The 20,463-nt window shown below is 39.3% G+C and overlaps 1 protein-coding gene across 1 annotated transcript in view; it reads left to right on the forward strand.

Moving 5' to 3' along the window:
- LOC144013617 (cadherin-4-like) overlaps positions 1 to 4,505 on the forward strand; it is a 273,004-nt gene extending 268,499 nt beyond the window's left edge. Inside the window, exon 17 of the mRNA XM_077512700.1 lies at positions 616 to 4,505. Within this exon, the coding sequence (XP_077368826.1) occupies positions 616 to 822 (207 nt within the window). The 3' untranslated portion in view covers positions 823 to 4,505. The remainder of the gene's footprint in view (positions 1 to 615) is intronic.
- Positions 4,506 to 20,463: the final 15,958 nt, after the last annotated feature.

The following is a 20,463-nucleotide window of genomic DNA, read 5'->3' on the forward strand; positions in this document are numbered from 1 at the left end:
AAAACAATTGAGATTTTATTTTTCGGCTATACCGCCCAGCCCTACAAATTATTATAACTAGTGTTGTTCCGATACCGTTTTTTGGCCCCCGATACCGATACCGATACCCAGCTTTGCAGTATCGGCCGATACCGATACTTGAGTATTTTTTTCCTCAACATGAAAAAGCTGTCCTGCCATTGGTTCAGAGTATTCAAGGGCCAATAGGATATCTTAGATCGGCATGCAGTGAACATGTCACATATCAGTGAATGTCGTGCACCAGAAAGACACAAGATGCTGCAACCAAAATCCTATGTTAGTGTTGGAATTAATGGTATCGGCATGTTACACTTGTGAGTAGTCACCGATACCGATACCGCTGTTTTAATGCAGTATCGGCACCTCTGTATCGGAACAACACTAATTATAACACTAAAAATATGACTCAAGACAAAGCAAAAGAATGCTGCTGATTCACCAAAATATCAATTTGTCATATTTACGAGTTAATTAAAAGTTCCATTGCAGCCACTGTGCAAATTAAATACCGAAGCAAAGCTTTGTTATTGTTTTTACATCAAAAAATTTGATTCAAGACACAAACTGACCATTCTTAATCTTCCTTGTGTTTAGGGTCTCCGAGCAGCTGACAACGACCCCACTGCGCCCCCTTATGACTCGCTGCTGGTGTTTGACTATGAGGGCAGCGGCTCCACCACGGGCTCGGTCAGTTCTCTCAACTCCTCCAGTACGGGGGAGCAGGACTACGACTACCTCAACGACTGGGGGCCCCGCTTCAAGAAGCTGGCCGACATGTATGGAGGGGGGGAGGAGGATTAAATCTCTCACATGAACACGCACACTCACACACCCTCGTCCCGTCAGCTGGCCTGCCACGCACTGTCCCGTCAACACCAGGGGTTGTTACCGAACACGACACTGTTCACACCGACCAATCAAACGACCAGCTCCAGAAGTCGGGCGCTGTTCCACGTTTGACTGAAACAGAAGCTTTCAATTGTTGGGTTATTGTAGTTTTTCATGTGAACATTCAAGCCCAATTCTGGCTTCAGTCGTTTCTGTCAGGTTTTTTTTTTTTGTGCGTGTGCGTGCGTGTGCCTTTTTTCCCCTGTGGCTTTTTTTTAGTTGTAGTTTTTTCTTTTTCTTTTCACTCCACAAGAGTCATTCCCTGTTCCTGAAGGTTTTCACTTTCCTCTCGCGGTCAGCCCCTGCCTGCCTCCCTGCAGAAGCTTTAAGTTTCAGCATCTTTGTCTTGGGGGGGAGCAGACAAAAAAAGAAGCAGAACCCTGATATGACAGTCCCTCCTGTGTGGAGGGCCCTGGTTTATTCTCTCTTGAACTTGAATTACTTAGAATAGAAGCACTATTGTTTAAAAAAAAAAAAAAAAAAAAAAAGTGCCTTCAGTGGTGCATATTTTAACAGACTCCCTCTAACTCAGGATTAGTTTCCATTTTCCTGACCCTTTAACTCAGACCTTCCCATTGTCTTTATGGGCTATGGTAGCTGCGCGAGGTGCCGGTGCTGCTTTCAGCTGAGCTTTCGAACGAGGGCGTGTCATGTAGGCATACAGTACACTGGCCCAGAATGGACCAATTCCATAAAACTTTCCATCGTATACAGTAGGTGTGTCCTCAGATGGCAGCCATCTTGAATGTGATTATAGAAAATCACAGCAATCAAATACGAGAGTGTCGTGGAGAAGTGTCTTTGTTTCTTGTTGCTTGGCTAGCAGCTGTGTTTGTTTTGAGCTCGCTGTGCTCGCACGTAAACGCGAGTCACGTGTCCAGTCTTGTGAGGGTCCAGGAAGGATAATTGGCCTTGTAGCAACCTACAATGTAATCAAATTTGCCCTTAACTCGTTTAAAACATAATAAAAGCCAATGATATGATTATTTCACCAATAATGTAATAAAAAAAAAATAATCCTGACAAATATTGTAATAGCGTTTTTACCAATAATTACTTATATTTTTCAGATAATTTTTTTCATCAAAGCTAATAATGTAAACTTCACCAATAATGTAATATATATGTTCGATTTTAGTCCAATTTTCTACATTTTGTTTTGAGAATGTAAACTGGTGTTAAATAATTCACAGTTGTTTTCAAACCCCAAAGTGTATTTTAACTCTCTCTGCTTTAATTTTTTTTTTCATTTGACAGAGTTGAATTATTTAGTGTTAAACCAACTCTGCAGGTAGTTAATCAAAGTAAGCTCCACCCACTTGATGAGAACTGGTCTGCCGTGTTACAGTTAAATGTACTTGATCTTTTTTATTTATTTTCATGTTTAATTGTGTTGTAAAGGTAACGGGGCATGTGGCACCCTATAATGGAAACATTTCCTGATTTATTTTTTATTTTTTTTATTACATTATTGGTGAAATTATTACATGATTGTGTTTTATTACAATTTGGATCGAGTTAAGTGCAAATTTTGTTTTTTCAGGAAATTATGACATTACAGAATGCTACAGACCTTTAATATTAAAAGGTTTACAAGACACACCCAAATATTTTATATTTCAGTTTCCTTCTGGTAAACATGGAAGAAAAACGACATTGAAAATACAAAGTAAAAGAACATACTTGAGGAATTATGTTGTTACTCTTATTCAATCCGTTGCTCAATCCCTTGCTATATTGTTCTTATTTTGATTGAGTCACTGTTGCTTCTTGACAATGTCTAAATATAAAAATGTGTGGTGCTCACTGAGATTGAGGGATTTGAGCCTCAGCCAGGGATTTCTCAGCCCCTCAATCTGTCTCTCTTCAGGCGCACTTCAACATTCATCTGAAATGTTCCCCTGAATTTTTTTTTGGCTGCAAGTTCAAGAGTTTTCCTAAAGAAGTTTAGAGTGAGCAAAAGTTTGTTATGAAGTTACCAAGCACTATATCAAAGTTGACTTGTTAAAACGGGCTCTTTAACAGACGTTTTGTAGAAGAAAAAGTTTTATTGAGACTTAATGAAACAGCAGCTGCGCTTATGGGCTTGCGTCTTCATATTTTACACTACTCCAAGGGTGAACTGAAATAAAGAGTTCTAAATGCTGTGCTTAAATTATTCAAACCTACAAAAGGATCCAGAAAAGAGTGGGTGGAAAACACTCCTCTGTGGTGGTTAGCTTGAAGCTAGATGACTGCATTTGCTGTGAATTGGTGAATTCCTGCAGGAGAACTTTAATGATGCATCTCCTCCAACAAGGCTCATTTGCAAGAAAAGCGAAACTCAAATGCAGCCGCTTTGATGCAGTCATGACGAGAGACGCAAAAGAAGCAAACGTTCCTGCCAATCGGGAAAAGAAGGTCATGATCTAATCAATGAGGTGAACAGGGTCAGAATCTCACGATTCAGAGGCAAACAGGTACCGAGTGCACTTTGCAGGCGCAGAACTTGACAGCAACCGTTTTTCCCCGCGAGCGCTGTCGGCTTAAAGTGCAATCAGAGTCGAGGCAAGGAGGGACGTTCGCTACCGGATTAGCTCTTATCTCTCCGGTTGCTCCTCCACCTCCCAAATATCCTCACAAAATAAACACAGCTGTTACTCTCCGCTATCTGTGATTTGTGTCGGACACATAAATGTTGTATATACAGAAGATTTTTTTATACGTTTGTCAACATGTGACTGTGTGGTTTTCAAACAGCAAATGGGTGAGGTCGCTTTCACCGCGAAAAAGCCATGGTGAAGAGAACCTGATCGGTTTTGCGAGTGCTCGCACAGCCATACTTGTCCCCCCCCCCCCCTCACAGAACAAAGAGTGAAGCTGTCCGTCCTTCTAAACTGACTTGTACAGTCCAGCAGACACACACACACACACACACACACACTCCTCTAAGCCTTACTGTACATATGTGAGTGCTATTCCATCTGCAAAGCCCGAAGAGTCCTCTTCTTGCTGGTTGTGGACAAAGATCTTTGATGATCCCTGAGCAGACATCCAGATCTAATTAAGGGACAAACACACACACGCACGCACACGCATATTTCATCACAAGGCGCTGTCAATGTTGCATGTTGAAAAACTGCAACTGTTCATTTGTGCCGTCTGGAAATATTCCGTTGAAAAGCCTGAAGTGAGCGGAAAGATGGCGAATGACGGAACGATTCCTCTGCAGACAATTAGCAAGGGGATGTTCGCCACCACAGCAAAGGCTGTTGTTTCCTTACGAATCTACTTGCTCAAGTCCAAATGTAAATAATATAGTATTTGCTCGCCAAACAGACCAAGTTTAATGTACGACTGGAGCTTTTTTGCATGTCTTTTTTTTCTTTTATGATGGCCAGATATGAGTAACCATCCAACGTGAAAACGTGTCGCAACCCGCATGACCGAGGTTGCACCCTAAATGGAGCTCTGGCCTCCCATATCCACATAGTTTGAGATGAAAAGTTATTATGAAATTGCACAGGTGTCTAATGTCTAAAAAATAAAGTTTTTGTAAATTGTCAACAGCACAAGCATTTTGTATTGGTGTTTGTACCCATTTTGTACAAAAAGAAGAAAAGAAAAAAAAGATTGTTGTTTCAAGCGTGTGTTTGTAGTGCCACTGCAATCTTGGTTTCCAAATACCGTACAGTATACATGCGCTGCCTTGCAGATCAACATTGTAAAATAGATGCTGAGCTGGAGAATCATTTTCAGCACCGTGTGTTATAAATAAAAAACAAATTCCCCTCCTTATAAGAACACTTGCTTTGTCTTTCGTCTTTGCATTTCCACCTTCCATTACCCAAGTGTTTTGTTTTTTGTTGTTAACTGAAAATGTGTCTGTTATTGGTGAATTGATAGGTCAGCTATTACAAAATTCTTGCTTCATGATAAACTAACCCTTCTCCTTGCACTTATGAGAATTATTGCTGAACTAGAATACGATCACTGATTAACAGAGGAAAAATATACTTAATGTTGAAACCAGTTCAAAGAAAAATATGCCACTCATAAAACTGAAGTGTGATCAAGAATTGCTGAGAAGGATTGGCGATTACCAATACCAGATACCATATCTGGCCACCACCAGGCCTTATTTCAAGGTATCAGTACTCGCAATGGTGGCCGATCGTGGCTGCTCTCTTGTGGCAGTTTCATGATTAGATTAGATTACATTACATTACATTAGATCAGTGCTTCTCAAATAGTAGGGCGTGCATGGAGGACTCTGTTACAAAAAAGTAGAGACGAAGGTGACAGGACAGTCAAATGACTCCAAAAATAAATAAACAAATAAATAAATGAATAAATAAAACTACAAAGGTCTTCCTTCTGTTTACAATAGTTCCAACTAGTGTTGTTCCGATACCGATACTGGTATCGGCAGAGGTGCCGATACTACATAAAAACAGTGGTATCGGTATCGGTGACGACTCACAAGTAACATGCCGATACCATTAATTCCAACGCTAATATAGGATTTTGGATGCAGCATCTTGTGTCTTGCTGGTGCACGACATTCACTGATATGTGACATGTTCATTACATGCCGATCTAAGATATCCTATTGGCCCTTGAATGCTCTGAACAAATGGCAGGACAGCTTTTTCATGTTGAGGAAAAAAAAACTTAAGTATCGGTATGGTATCGGTATCGGCCGATACTGCAAAGTTGGGTATCGGTATCGGTATCGGTATCGGGAGCCAAAAAACGGTCTCGGAACAACACTAGTTCCAACATGCAATACTTTAAGGTTATGAGCTCACAATGGACTAGTTTGCACATATACTGCTTTTCATTTGATCTTTAACCAAATATGTTAATATTTTGTGCCATCTTTCAAAATCAAAAGTTAATACTGGACCTCGCTAAATTAAACATGCCAATGCATTTTATTTGCAATTTAATTAAACATAAAATCAACAGCATCAGCCATCTGTAAACATGTATGGCATGCTCCATAATTTTGCGTACTACAAATCCCTGCGTATTTTTGGAAAAGACACCCTGTTTCAGTGACAAGCAAGATTAGTCAGAATCACAAGTGCTGGCACGCTTCTGTTATCACTGATTTAATGTGCAGATGTTGCCACAGTTGCCAAATGAGTTTTTGTGAACAAACATCATCCAGTATGATAAACACAATCAAGTCAGTTCATTTGTCAATTGGGTGTGATGGGGCGGTCCTCCCGCAGGGATTGTAAAGTCTTTGCCAGCTGCAACATCAAATGTCCTGACTAACCAATTCAGTGTCAAGACATTCAAATCCTGGATTTCATTTTTTTTTTTTTACCCACTCTCCAAAACATATTTTTAAATTCAAGGGTCACACAGGCAAATCTAAAATAAGCAATAAAAGGTTTCTTCCTGGAAATATATTTTAATATTCACTCTGAACTTCTTTCAAAACTAGATACACATTTTCCTTCCGATTAGTTTCAAATGTGTTTAATAGTTCTCACGAACCTTAATTTGACTTGTGTTGCTTGGAAACTGCAAATAGAAACATTTCTGGCCCATTACAACCAACACGTCCGATGTTTCCTTTTGACCTTTCCCAAAGAATAACATTGTGCTGCCACACGTTACAAGAAAAGTGAGATCCAAGGAAAAGACCCTGCTGCCCTCCAACCGGCAAAACTCCAGGGTAGACTGAAGAGGTCACATCGGATTAATCCAGTTAACCGTCACATTATCATGCGTGTGACACCATGCTGAATGGATCCATACATGCATAGAAAATGAATCGCATCACACATGACTGATTGAAGGAGAAATTGGCTCTTGTTCAAGGAAATAAAGATTATTAGGGCGCAAAGTACTAAAACAAAAGTTTTAAGGTGGTCACAGTATGTTTAGAGTGTTAAAAAATAAATAAATAAATAAATAAATAAATATGATCTTATTTTGACCTCTGCAAAGCATGTGAGGGTTTTAACTGGACACCTGGTGTAAAAAATAGTGTGCCAATAAAATAATTCTCATACCGTAAATGCTGAAAATTACAGTTGAAGCTTTAGCCCGTTTGGCGCTGCCACCGGCATCACCCCTACTGTGAGTCTGTGGAGCAGACCAAAAATCTAGTGGGGGTTCAAAATAGCATCCATCCATTTTCTGCACCGCTTGCTCCTCACAAGGGTCGCAGGGGCTGTTGGAGCCTATCCCAGCTGGTTATGGGCAGCAGGCGGGGGACACCCTGAACTGGTTGCCAGCCAATCGCAGGGCACACAGAGACGGACAACCATCCACACCACACAAGCACACCTAGGGACAATTTAGAGGACCCAATTAACCTGCCATGCATGTCTTTGGAATGTGGGAGGAGACCGGAGTACCCATAGAAGACCCACGCAGGCACGGGGAGCACATGCAAAGAAGGAACACACTTGTTTTTTGAGACAGTGCTATTTTCTGGTTGGTTCTGGAGTAATTCAAATCGTCTGACTTGTTTTTCTTCTGTCAGTGCAATGCCCAACAAAATGGCCGAGAAGCTACCGTAACTTTCTGCAGATTTTTGGATGAATATCAACTCTGATTTTGACGTACAAAGCCAACAAGTGAATCATTTGTCATTTATTTTCATGGAAAAGTTGCGGCCTGTTATCACCTTCATCATTGCTCGATAACTTCCTTTCATTGGATATTGATTTCACAAAAATAAAGTTGATATTAAAACCAAGTCCTGCTTTTCTTCAGGTTCATCTTTTTTTATTCCAGCTATTTTGCTCAGTATCACAGAGAAGCTGAAGTCTATCCCGACTGACATCCATTCAGACATCTGACAGCCATTCACACTCACATTCACAACTTGGACAACTGTGTGTTCACAAAAACCATCAAGCATGTTTTGGGACTATGGGAGGAAGCCAGAGGGGACCATGACAGGGAGAACAGGCAAACTGTTGTCTGCTTTTGCATCCCAAGATATTTGTTCGTTCGTGACACCATATAGTGGAAGTGATAACGTGATCTCTAAATGTTACTGTACAAATGTGAAGATGTGTACAATACTGTATGTAAATCCACTGCATTCATATATTACGGATTTGCATGAGTGTGCACACAATGTGGAAAGTATCAGAGACGTGTGCAGTGAATCATTGTTAATATGTTACAAAAATATTGTGGTCAAGTTTACATTTTTGTTTCCACATATTCTCATCATGTGACTCTCCTCTCCTATGGCCTGAGGATGGGAGCAAAAGAACAGGGAATGGCCCAAGTCTGATTGAATCTTCATCTAATGGCGGCATTATGGACGGCCTCAGGACCCAGACATGGCCGACATCAGACATCACGGTTGGAAAACGTCCCAAGTCCTCCAAGTGTAATACCTTTATTCCAAAGAAAACAACCACATGGACAGACTGCATCAGTTTTATTGTGTTAGATCAATGTTGATTTATTTTTTTTCCCCCCTCCACCGTAGGGTGCTGTTATGCAGATCGCCCAGTGGCCCCGCTGTGAACTCCTCGTCTAATCCTCCCAGGGAGCAACAGCACCATCGTGGGGGAGTCAGTTCTCAGGAGGAAGGAAAGTGGGTTCAAACAGTCAAGAGTAACAGAAAACTACACAGAAAGACAAACTTCAAACTTTCCCGCAGATACTATATTGACTGAGCTTTGAAAGGAAGCACAGTTTGGTTGGCAGCAGCAGGTAGGATGAGTGCTCGAGTGTTTCCAAAGAAAAGGGGTGGGGGAGTCTAAAAGCCTGCGTGCGGAGGTGATAATGTTCCCTTGCGGGGTCAGTGAGACCACACCAGTGAAACAACAGCTGCAGCCAACCGCATTATAGCAGGCGAGGGACAGAGATAAAGGAGTGCAGCTCGGGGCCCATAGAACGCTCTAAAATCAAATTTAGATTCCATTCTTACATCCAAATCTTATTAGGCTCCGCAGTTATTCACAGGGTAGCTATCTATCACGCACGTACACGCAACGTCAACGTGAGCCCGCCATCTGTCAGGACTCGCCTCCGCTGGGCTGCAAGATGTTGTCCTGATGGAGCCGCTTTGACATCTTCCCTTGCTCGGCGCATCTTTTTGTTGCTCAACAACTGTGTTCAGCAATGCTGACAGATATAGAAGTCCACTCTTTGCATTCAGATTGCAAAACAATATCAAGATCACGTACTGCTCCAAACTCAAAACTCCTGATGATCCATTTAGTTTCTTGTAAAGGCTTCTGTTTGCAATGCTTAATACATTGGATCTAAGAAAACACAAAATTCATTTAAATTTGTACAACATATAATAATAAACAGACATATCAAACATATTAGTATTTCCAAAAATCAGAAAGAACATTTCCCACTATTATTAATAAGTATATTATTAATAAGTGTCTCTCTTTTCTCATTTGAGATGATCTTGCAAGGTTGCTGGAAAAGCCATCAGCTGTGTGATACTGCCCTCTAATAGATTATCCGTGCAATGCACGTGTCAGATTATATACGTCAGGATTTTAATGGGAAAACATGAAATAGAGGGCTCAAAATGATGTGTTTAATATTATACATTTGGCGTTATAGGGTTAAGCATTGTGACCGGATGTATCAAATATGAAACAAATCAAAAGTCATATGTGGAAGTTGATTCCCCCCCCCAAAAAAAAAAAAAAGTTTGATGAATACTCTATTCAGAAAGAATCAGAATATATATATATATATATATATATATATATATATATTAGGGGTGTGAATTGCCTAGTACCTGACGATTCGATTCGTATCACGATTCACAGGTCACGATTCGATTCGATACCGATTAATCCCGATACGAATTTACAAGTCGATTGTTGCGATTTTTTTTCATTCAAATTTAGAAAATACTAATCAGTAAGCTTGTAGAGTGTAAGATTTATAAGAAAATGTATTATTTATTTATCTGAAATTTCAGTCTTATAGAGGTTGTAATCTGTTTCATGTTTGAACAGCATTAAAATAAAATATTAAGGCTTAATGTTCCGTTCATATAACATTCTTCCATGCTCAAGGTGTGAATCCTAAAAAAAAAAAAAAAAAAAAAAAATCGATTCTGCCGATTATTGAATCGATTCGAGAATCGCGCGATGTAGTATCGCGATATATCGCCGAATCGATTTTTTTAACACCCCTAATATATATATATATATATATATATATATATATATATATATATATATATATATATATATATATATATATATATATATATATATATATATATATTTTTTTTTTTTTAACACCCCTAATATATATATATATATATATATATATATATATATATATATATATATATATACTCATGAATGTAATTCTTTTTGTGAAACGTCAAAACAAACATTGACAGGCAGAAACAGAACAGCATATACTATATTTATGAGCTTTATGCTGATTTATATACCTGTATGCATATTGTATATGTATCCCTCCCACACAGAGTTCTGTTATTAATCTGTAGAGAAATTGTGGCTAAAGACTCTGACACAGCACCCATTTTTGCCCGACCCTCACTAAAGATTTGGTCGCAATGGTATTGGTCAAGCATCATGAAGTAGATCTCTCTCCAGTCTAACAAGGTGCTCTCTCAAGGAATCAGCGTAGCCTGTGGTCACACACCCAAGTACAGGACGCCCCAAGACACCAGCAAAATGCATTCTGTACATAATGCATTATACATACATTAGAGACAGTATTCTGAGTTGTTGGGCAAAATAGTTTCTGCACGCCATATCAGGTACACAAATTGATTTTTATTGGCCCGTGAGAATAGCATGACACTGCATGCATGATGACATATTATGGAAAAAGTCTGAAGTCTTTGAGTGCCTGTCACCATCAAGTCTGAAACGGCACCAGTAATTAAGTCTTTTGTCACATTCGTATTTCTGAAAATGTGTCTGTCAGTGAACTGTTTCGAATATTGCATTCACTCCCCTTCTTTTAGTGGTGTTGTTGAAGATTGCTTGATTTACATAATACCACCAAAGACTGAGGTTCTCGATCCGCCCGTGACTTAGAAGCAACGGCTCTACAGGGAAGCACTGTCATATCGAAACTAGCAGGTAAGTAGAGCTGTGGTGTTAGCACAGATTAGCACTCGCTAACAGCGCTGTTAGCATTAGCAAGCTGCATTTGTGTTCGGTAATGTGTCCAATGTATGCTTGGATCCACACAAGAATTGACAAGTGTAATTTAATAGTGCTGCTCCACTAATTAAATACAAAGTGTGCCTTTACTTTTGCTCGCTTTTCTCTCTGTAAATACTGAGTTGTTTGAGAACAAGTAGTAGCTCACAAAGCTCCACCCCCAGTGTTGGGGACAGTATCTCATTTAGACTTGATATCACAGAGCAGCAATATGAATTTTCTGTTAATGTTAACATGAAAGGTTGGAAATAGGAAGGGCACTGCACTGAAAGACATATTCCAATTGTTGAGTTTGTTTTGCTTCATTTCCTCAAAGAGATGGCGCCTCATACGTTGCAAAGACCTTGATTACCCACACTGTGGAATTTATTTCACTTGTCGCAGTGAAAGGCACAGTTTGGGAAAAACTGCTACAGTTTGTTGGAAGGACATGCGATTGTACCCAAGATGCCAGTATTTTGTGAAACACTACACATTGAACTAAAGGATTTGAGTACACCATTTTATTTTATCCATTCAGCTAAAATGGGCAACTTCTAAAGTACAAATTGGTTACATGACTGCTGTATTCCACCTGCTCATGAAAAAAAAAAAATCAAAAATTGACATTTGATTAATTCACTCACAGCATAAAAGCCTCAAGCAGATTATATTACCGTACATCCTTTTGACAAAATAAACTGTCCATTTCTGATAAAACTGTGTGAGGAACCGCTGCAACCACTTTTAGCATATTTAACCCATTCCCAGAGCTGCCACCTCTAGCTCAGTTCTCTTTATTTCCCTGCCCACTGCTTGGCAGAGGTTAAATGTTTTGTGTTTTGATTAGTGCAAGTTAGAAACACAACAGATTCAATAATCTTGCTGCATATGTCAGTTAGCACCTCATTTTAAGTGCATTACTGCCACCAATCAGTTAGGATTTTTCAATACGGCAACTCCATCTTTTATGTTCAGGATAGTTTGGCCTTGGCGGAGGCCGGTGCTCTATGCAGCATCTCTGGGTCTGATTTGACATCAATGGATAGTAATTACGTATTATAATTTCCATGAGAATATACTTCTATAGTTTGAGCATTCATTCATTATAACCACTGAGTCAAAATCCCATTTTCTGAAGGTCATTATTAAGTCCATAGGTGTCATTCTAACACGCCACTATTGTACTTGTCTCTGACTATTTTTCATTTCCCAAAAAGAAGACAAATTATAGATTGCAACACTTTCCTGAAGTTAAAGCTGTCGACGTTTCATTTGATGTCATTACGGTAATTTCCACCTGAATATAACTGGCACCCACAAAACTTGTACACTAGGCCACACTTGACTATTAACTGCAGGTGTCCACATTGTAACATGGAAGATTTACACAGAATGATTTTGTATACCATCGCCCTCACTATACCCTTCACAATTAGTTTTTCCTCTGTACTCATGTATTATACTGTACTCAGATTATAATATAATATCGGGGACTCTTTTTATTATTTGTTTTTGTGACCGTATGCAAGACGGCTTGTAAGGCTGCACCTTGCTAGCTTGCAGGCTATAGCTGTCACGGCTTCACCGATAGCTCTCTGAGTGAATTGAGACACCCTCATTCTCGGGAATGACCACAACTGAGGACTAGGATTAAAACAAGAAGCAAACAAGCTAAAGGTTATAATTGGGATCGGCCTGACACATACTAGTGGCATGACGCTTGTTAGCCCTTGAAAATCCATAAATTAGCCGCATCATCGTTTAAGATGGGAAGCGGTCAACGCTTGTGGAAAAAAAGTAGCGGCTTATGGACTCCTTCATGGCCTACGTGACGATGACGTCACGGTGTTTACCGGAGGCAAAAACAATTTGCCGCTGCAGTCAACGGAAGTGCAGCTAGAAGTAAACAACATTGGTTGTCTGTAGAAAATGTCGTCTTGTTGTGTTTTTGGTTGCCAGAACTGTAAAAGCACCAACAAAAACTTCCCAGCCTCTGCCAGTCAAGTAATCGCAGACGGCTTTGGTTAAACGCGATTAGGCGAAAGGGCAGGACTGCGGCTATCATCATAGAGATAGACCGATAAGGTTTTTCCGGGCCCGATACCGATACTAATTATTAGTAGAGAATGATGCCGATAACCGATATTTGGAGCCGATATTCAATTTCACTAAAGAGGGACATCAAAATTTGTAATTTGTTTATTTATTTATTTTTAATTTTAAAGCATATGTTCATTGAGCAACTTTTAGGGTTAGTAAAATATTTTAAGGTTTTTCTACATTTTCTACACAAAATAAAAGTCTTCCAAAATTTCAAAATATCCAAAGTATTAAATTTTTACTTATCTTAGTTTTAATTTCAATCAAAAACAGAAGGTGCAGAGAGTTCCCATGGTTGACAAAAATGAAAATAAAAACTTTTTTTTTTAAATTTACATTTAAATTAGTTCCCTGAAGTTAACACTTAAAAAAAAATTGATCTATTATCGGCCATATGATTCTTCAAAATGGCCGATGCCGATATTTCTCAAAATGCTGAATATCGGCGCCAATAATCGGCCCAGCCGATAATCGGTCTATCCCTAATCAACAATGCTCGTGTTTGCAGCGCACACTTCATATCAACCAGATTCAGGCTGGACAATGATAAGGGCTAGAATTAGTTTTCATTGAAATTAATTAAGTTAGTCATTATTTATGGGATTATTTTTACATGCACGGACTTACGAAAAGTCTGTGTTTACATGCTACATGCGCGAATGCTAACCGCTAGCTAACCAAACGTTAGCTGTATGTTTCAGTTTTGTCAAGGCGAAAGCCCCCAAAATGGTTCCGATAACTTCTTGTAAAATTTTTGTTGGAGAGGTCCATGCCTCGTATATCCTCGTCTTCTGCCCCTGTCGTTGACTTGGCAGCACTTGCGACCGCACGACACAAAAGTCCCCGCTCAAGTTGTTATATTCTAAATTTTGAACATGCCCATTCAAGACGAAGTTAGTTGTAGACATGTAATGATTTATAGGCCTTCAGTTTATCTTTAGTATATACGCTCATTTTTTCTATAAGGTAGATTTAAATGTCCGGCTATTGCACAGTGGGTAGTCCCGTTAAATCATCGATCCAGTGCGTGAGTGCGTAGGGGTCAGTAAATATCGGCCCATCAGTCAGAGTTAACTTTTTAAAGTAACATTCACGGTGCTGGGGAGTCAGTTTACTCACATATTAACTCAAATGGCCGTTTTCCGCGTCCATTCCGACGTCATCTTACCGGTGTTAGAACCACACACCACTGAGGTGTTTCTGCCTCCAGCTAAGCCCCGCCCTTTAAATTGCGTCACATTGTTTACAAACTTTGAAGGGGTCTATAGTCTGGAAATTACCTCAAATCTCTCCTGGTTGAAAGAAAAGACAAGCAATTTGTTTAGCTTTTGGTCCTAATTGTACTGGTTGTGACCAAATTATGAATTTAAAAACAAGATATTGTTCATCTGGAACCACCTGTTACACACCAACCCATGACACAAAGGTTTCACCTTTAGAACCATTCCCCCAAGGGCAAACAAATTCACAATGTGGCCCGTGATGACTTTCCCTTGTGTTTACATTTATGTTGCATAATTAAAATTGTCATCATTATCATCATGGGAATTTTGGCTTGTATATTTTTGGTAAGGTGAAACGCGGTGGTGCTGGACTTTGTCATATCCTCAGAGGTGGCTTGGAGCGATACAACGTAAAAGATCTTGCACAAGTGAGTCCACGCAAGCCAAGTTGACACATGCGCAAACAGTAATTGATTGAGACTTTTCAGGTTGTGTACGTCTTGCAATTTGTAGGCTCCATAAAAAGAAAGGGGAGGCAGTAATTAGGTTTGTCATGATATAGTGTGCGCTGGAATTGGCGAGCTAATCAGAAAGGCCGACAGATGTAGCATGCAGATGCTGCCAGACCTCTTGTCCGTAGTGATAAAATTAAAGCAGGTCATTGTTACAGGCAACAGCTGTTCATTGCTAATTTGTTCTATTATGCGCAGAGAATGCAGGCGGAGGATGATTCTCAACCTCAAGGGCCCTTTTCTCTTCTGTCCTTTTGTTTCTCGAATCAGCTGAAGAATGAAATCGATACCCAACATATGTACAGTCAAAATGGAGAACGCCAACATGGGTTAATGATTCGGTGTGTACGTTCGTTTCACAGAAGCTAATACGACCATTTAGCATACAACACAATTATATTTGAGTGATCACTTGGAAATGCTGTATGATGGGGAGCTTTCCTCATGAATGATCCCGTGAGATGACATCAAGCCTGTGAGGAGGCGTCAGTAAGCGAGACCTGATGAGGTGACACATTTATCAGTGAGCGTTTTCTCTACGGGTTGGTGACCTTTTAGAAAAAAACAAAAACAAAAAAAACGACTGCATTTACATGGACATGAATATTACGATAACAGGCAGATGAAGTCAATCGTCATGACTCTCTCTTGTAATCAGCATTTGCAATTTCTGGCAGCTTGCAGACAAGAAAAAGCTTGGCCTTTTATGGCTCCATTGATATCACAGTGAGAGTTCCTTGATGTAAGTTAATTTTATTTGTATGCATGCCAGGTTGCACAAAAACTGGATCTAAACTGATGTTGTATGTGGCATCACACAGGAAGTCAGCACACCTATTGACTCAATGCGCAGCTAAAGCAGGGGTGTCAAACATACGGCCCGCGGGCCGGATAAGGCCCGCAAAGGTGTTTAATCTGGCCCGCAAGATGATTAAAAATAAATAAATAAATAAAAAGAGTAATGTTGGACCAATTAACCAGCCGGCCACAGTCAAAGCATATAAAGTCTTAATTTCACAAGCAATCCTCAGATGAGCAATGCAACTTGTACACAGAATTGCTCTGGAAGTCGTTATTTTACACACAATTTAAAGTTAGTTTGTTAAACAAATAAAATAAAAATATAGACAAAAAAATCTAACACAAATATGCTGAATAAGACACACATTCAACTACACGTATGACAAGGAATAACGTCCTTATAACGTCATTTATTCATTCTGTGAACAATATAGAGGTATATGCAAAATAGGCAGATATAACATGCCCGGAACTCATACAGGCAGAGTGTTGCTGCGTTGCATTTTGCATTTGTGTTATTTTTTTGGGACAATATATTTACAGTTGCGTCCAACAATTTAGGGCTGGCCACAAATACCGAAATCTGCGTATAATTGACAGCATTTTTATTATTATTATTATTATTATTATTATTATATATAGTGATTTTACCAATCCGACCCCCTTGGTAATATATTTAACTTGTTGTGGCCCCTGAGGTAATATGAGTTTGACACCCCTGATCTAAAGGATTATCTACCAAAGTGTTTTGCTTTTTCTTTGCTTATTTGCCAATGATGGAAAAAATCTGAACACATGATAATGACTATAGAAAACGAACCCTGCAATCCACACAGGAGACCCTGATTGGAGTCGGACCTATCAACAGTGAGACAGATTCATTGAAGATTTAAATTTCCAGTCCATGTGAATAATGAAAATGTGAATGTATACATTTATTTATACCACTGCACGCTGCACACTCAATTTTAACTTGGGCTGTCAATATCTGGCCATTTTCAAGTCTAATTCACTTCATTGCCTCATTAGGGCAGAAAATAGAGTGCACTCTAAATCCTCGCCACAAACTATCGTTCACTTTGGTCAAATGCATGAAACTTTATTTATTTATTTATTTATTTTAAGAAATTCACAAGGTAAACAAAACGCAAAGACTCTGCAAGACTCACAGTGGCTTAACATGGCCTGATTCAGCCTATGACAAATTGACTCGGCTAAACTTATGGCACATATCTGAATATGTAAAATTTATTCATTCATCTTCATAGCTGTCACTCAACGGTGTTATCCTGCAAGAAGCCAGCAGGCTCTCATTATGCAAACTCAAACAAGACTGTGGAATTGAGTTTGCTGTCCCAGAGTAGCATGAGCAAATACAGCCTGACAAGTCATATTGGAGGGGACTTAGAAGTTTGCTTAGGTCTGAACGTCCACACAACGCCTTACACGTGCAAGAAATTTTGTCTGCCGAGTGACTAGAGTAAACAACTTCCTGATCCTCAAACCCAACAAATCTTAATCAGTACGAAGCACTGCTTTGGACTGTGACTGAAAGATGATGTCCGTCTGTATGTTTTGTGTGTAAATACCCACTGAAGACTACACGGCTTTCACGAGCACATGTATGAGCTGAGCTTATCAGGACAAACAACAAGATCATAAAAGGAAATATCATTTGAAGCTAGTTTTTAATGTTAAAGATGATGAAGAATAAGAATTACTGTATATGGTAGCGATGGCAAAATGAAGCCCCGTAAAGCAGTGAAGCCCTGCAGTGAAATGCTTCACACACACGTAGGGGCTTCAAGATGATTCATTTCCTCGACTACGCCATCATGTGGACAGAAAAATGTATAACATGCTTGGTGCATGCAATAAAATGGTGGGGTGTAAATCATGCTCTAAATACAAAAGAATATATATTTGAAGAGTGTTTTAACATGAATTGTTCTGTTACTTTGTCTATGTTTGTGCTTATGCAACAAGTGAAAATGTGAAATAAGGAGGTAAAATAAAGTGCTTATTCATTTTTATTTAAAAACTATTTTTTCCGAAGTTTTTGGACTCAGGCGGTTTCTTTTTTTTGCAGAGAATTTCACCTGCTTTGGAAAAAAAACTCTTTCACATGGTACTGATGAAGCAGGGGTGCATCGATATGAGATAGCAAGTTTGTATAGAATTGGACGCGTATATTTCTGTGATTCCCAGTACTGAAGGGGACTTTCAACTGTGAACAGAAAAATGTGAATTTTATGTGTTGTCACATTTTATTTTATTTTATTATTGGAATCTGTTAAAATAGTACCGTAATTGCAGTGCATTACCTTCTGAAGTGAGATCTGCTCAAAGTGCTCCTAAACAAGGGAAAATCTCTTTCTTGCTGGTTCCATCGCAAAAAGAGGCTCGTCAAATCGAATGCCAAAAGCAAAAAAAGTAGCGCAATAAGGGACCCGAAAACACAAAAAGTGAAGGGGAATCCATAGCGTTTCTTTGCCGCTTTTATTTCGAACTACACTCCAACCGAGCGAATCATTTCCTGAATCAGTCACGTGGTACACCTGCTTCGTGGGGCTTCAAACGTCACCACGTACATCATCAACACACGCATTGACACGCCGTTCATGAACCACTCATCTGCATTACTCGGCACACGCTTCAGGGATTCGACCCGAGAAGCACACCATATACAATATATGGTGTGCCAGGTCAGACAGACCCTGTACTTACTCATATGTTAAAGATGGTGCAACAGTGCCCTCCTGTGGCGGTATTAGTCTCAGATTTTGTTTTATTTTTTTCTATTGGTCTAAATCAGGGGTAGGGAGCCCCTCCTCGAGATCCGCTGTCCCGCCTGTATTCCTGTGTCTCCCTCCTCCAACACAGCTGACTCATAAGCTCATCAGCAAGCTCTGATAACAATCCTGCTTATCAAATCAGCTGTGTTGGTGGAGGGAGACATGGAAGACAGGGCAAAAGCCAGACTACCCCCTGGACTGATGACACAGGGCCATAATGAATGGAAAAAACGAAAGGAAATGAGGTGCTACTTGTTCTCAAACAGCTCAGTGAAAATGGAAAATTGAGCCCACCTCAGTTCATGAACTTCAGCTATCGGGACCCTAACTGACCTTGTACATCATGTGTCAAGATCTGGTCCTCGAGGGCCAGAGTCCTGCATGTTTTCGAGGTTTCTCAACTCCAACTCACTTGTTTCAATGATCAGGTTAATTATCAGGCTCCTGCAGAGCTTGCTGATGAGCTTAAGTATGAATCAGCTGTGTTGAAAGGGGGAAACCTCCAAAACCTGCAGGGACTGCGGCCCTCGAGGACTGCAGTTTGACACCTATGTTGTACATAAAGTACCGGTACATGATTGTGTACAGTAAACTATGCACCCCGGACATATTCACAATGAAATTTGCAAATTCAGCTTATCACAAATGTTTTGGTATTTCGTCCTGATCCAATTATTTGCATTTTGAGTGGAATTTATTATTACTATTATTAGTTGTTGTTGTTTTTTCATGGCAATTATATTGAGCGTTGGTTTGTTGCAGATGTTCGCTATTTGCATTCATGTCCATCACCCCCCCCCCCCCCCCACCCCACCCCAAACCCCCCCATAATGAGGCCGATAACTCCACCGCACGTGTAGTTAACGTACCTGAATGAATATCAATTTAACTGTCATTATTTAATAGTGATGGGAAAATGGAACTTCATTAATAATTTGTGATATGTTTTATTTACTCTTCTATATGGTGCTCTGGGTTTAAAAATAAAGGCTAGTGCAATGGGAATCGATGAAATTTCCACTGCATCTTTAAACCAAGAGCACCGTCTAGTGGACTAAATGAGAATATCGCAGGTGGTCGCATGAAGCTTCTGTTTTTATTTTTTTTATTTTTTTTACCAAATATTTTATTTGTATTTTATTTTTTTTGTGAACAATACTAACAGTGAGATATACAATGAAAACAAAGAATAGTTAACATTAAACAGACATTACAACAACTTAACATATAAACATCTGACCCAATCCAAACCCACCCCTTGGAAGAAAAACAAGGAAAAAAAATAGAAAGAAAATAAAGAATGAAAAGAAACAACAACAACGTCATATATTGTAGGTTATAACAAAAATGTATACATTAAAACAAGAAGACAAAAAAAAAAAACAGTACATACTATAAAAGTAAGTTATTATAGTCATGGCTAACAGATCAAATTAAATCCTCTACCAAGTTTGACTTGTATTTGCTCAGCTGCCTCAGTCCAAAATAATATTTTGCATTATTGATTTGTGCCATCAATAATTCCAAATAAATTATATCAAGAAAAGTTAACCACCAATCCGTAATATTAAGTGTGTGTGGTTTCCATCTTACTGCAATCTTTTTTTTTGCTACATTTAATAAACAGACTAAGTGTAAACTAAAAAAAATTTGCGATTACTAACCAGCTTCCCCTCCACACTGCACTTTTCTCAGCACTTTGATTGACATTTATGAGAAGGATGTTCCGAGTATCCCCTATAATTGGCAACAACAACAACATCATTTTTAAATTTCTGCCTTATTGTTGTTCTGGGAATCTTTTGGCTTGGACACAAAAGATAACATTTGTATGAGAAATCCTGCTGGGATGGACTGGATTAGATAGCAGCTCAGCAGACAACAGCACGACAAATACGTCTCTGGGAGAGAGAAGGGTGGGATTGAGGGGGGGGCTTTTTTTTATTTTTTATTTTTTTTTTTTAATCTAAAATAGGCTCCAATTATGATG

Source organism: Festucalex cinctus, chromosome 2 (genome assembly GCF_051991245.1).
Source record: "Festucalex cinctus isolate MCC-2025b chromosome 2, RoL_Fcin_1.0, whole genome shotgun sequence".
Lineage (NCBI taxonomy): Eukaryota > Metazoa > Chordata > Actinopteri > Syngnathiformes > Syngnathidae > Festucalex > Festucalex cinctus.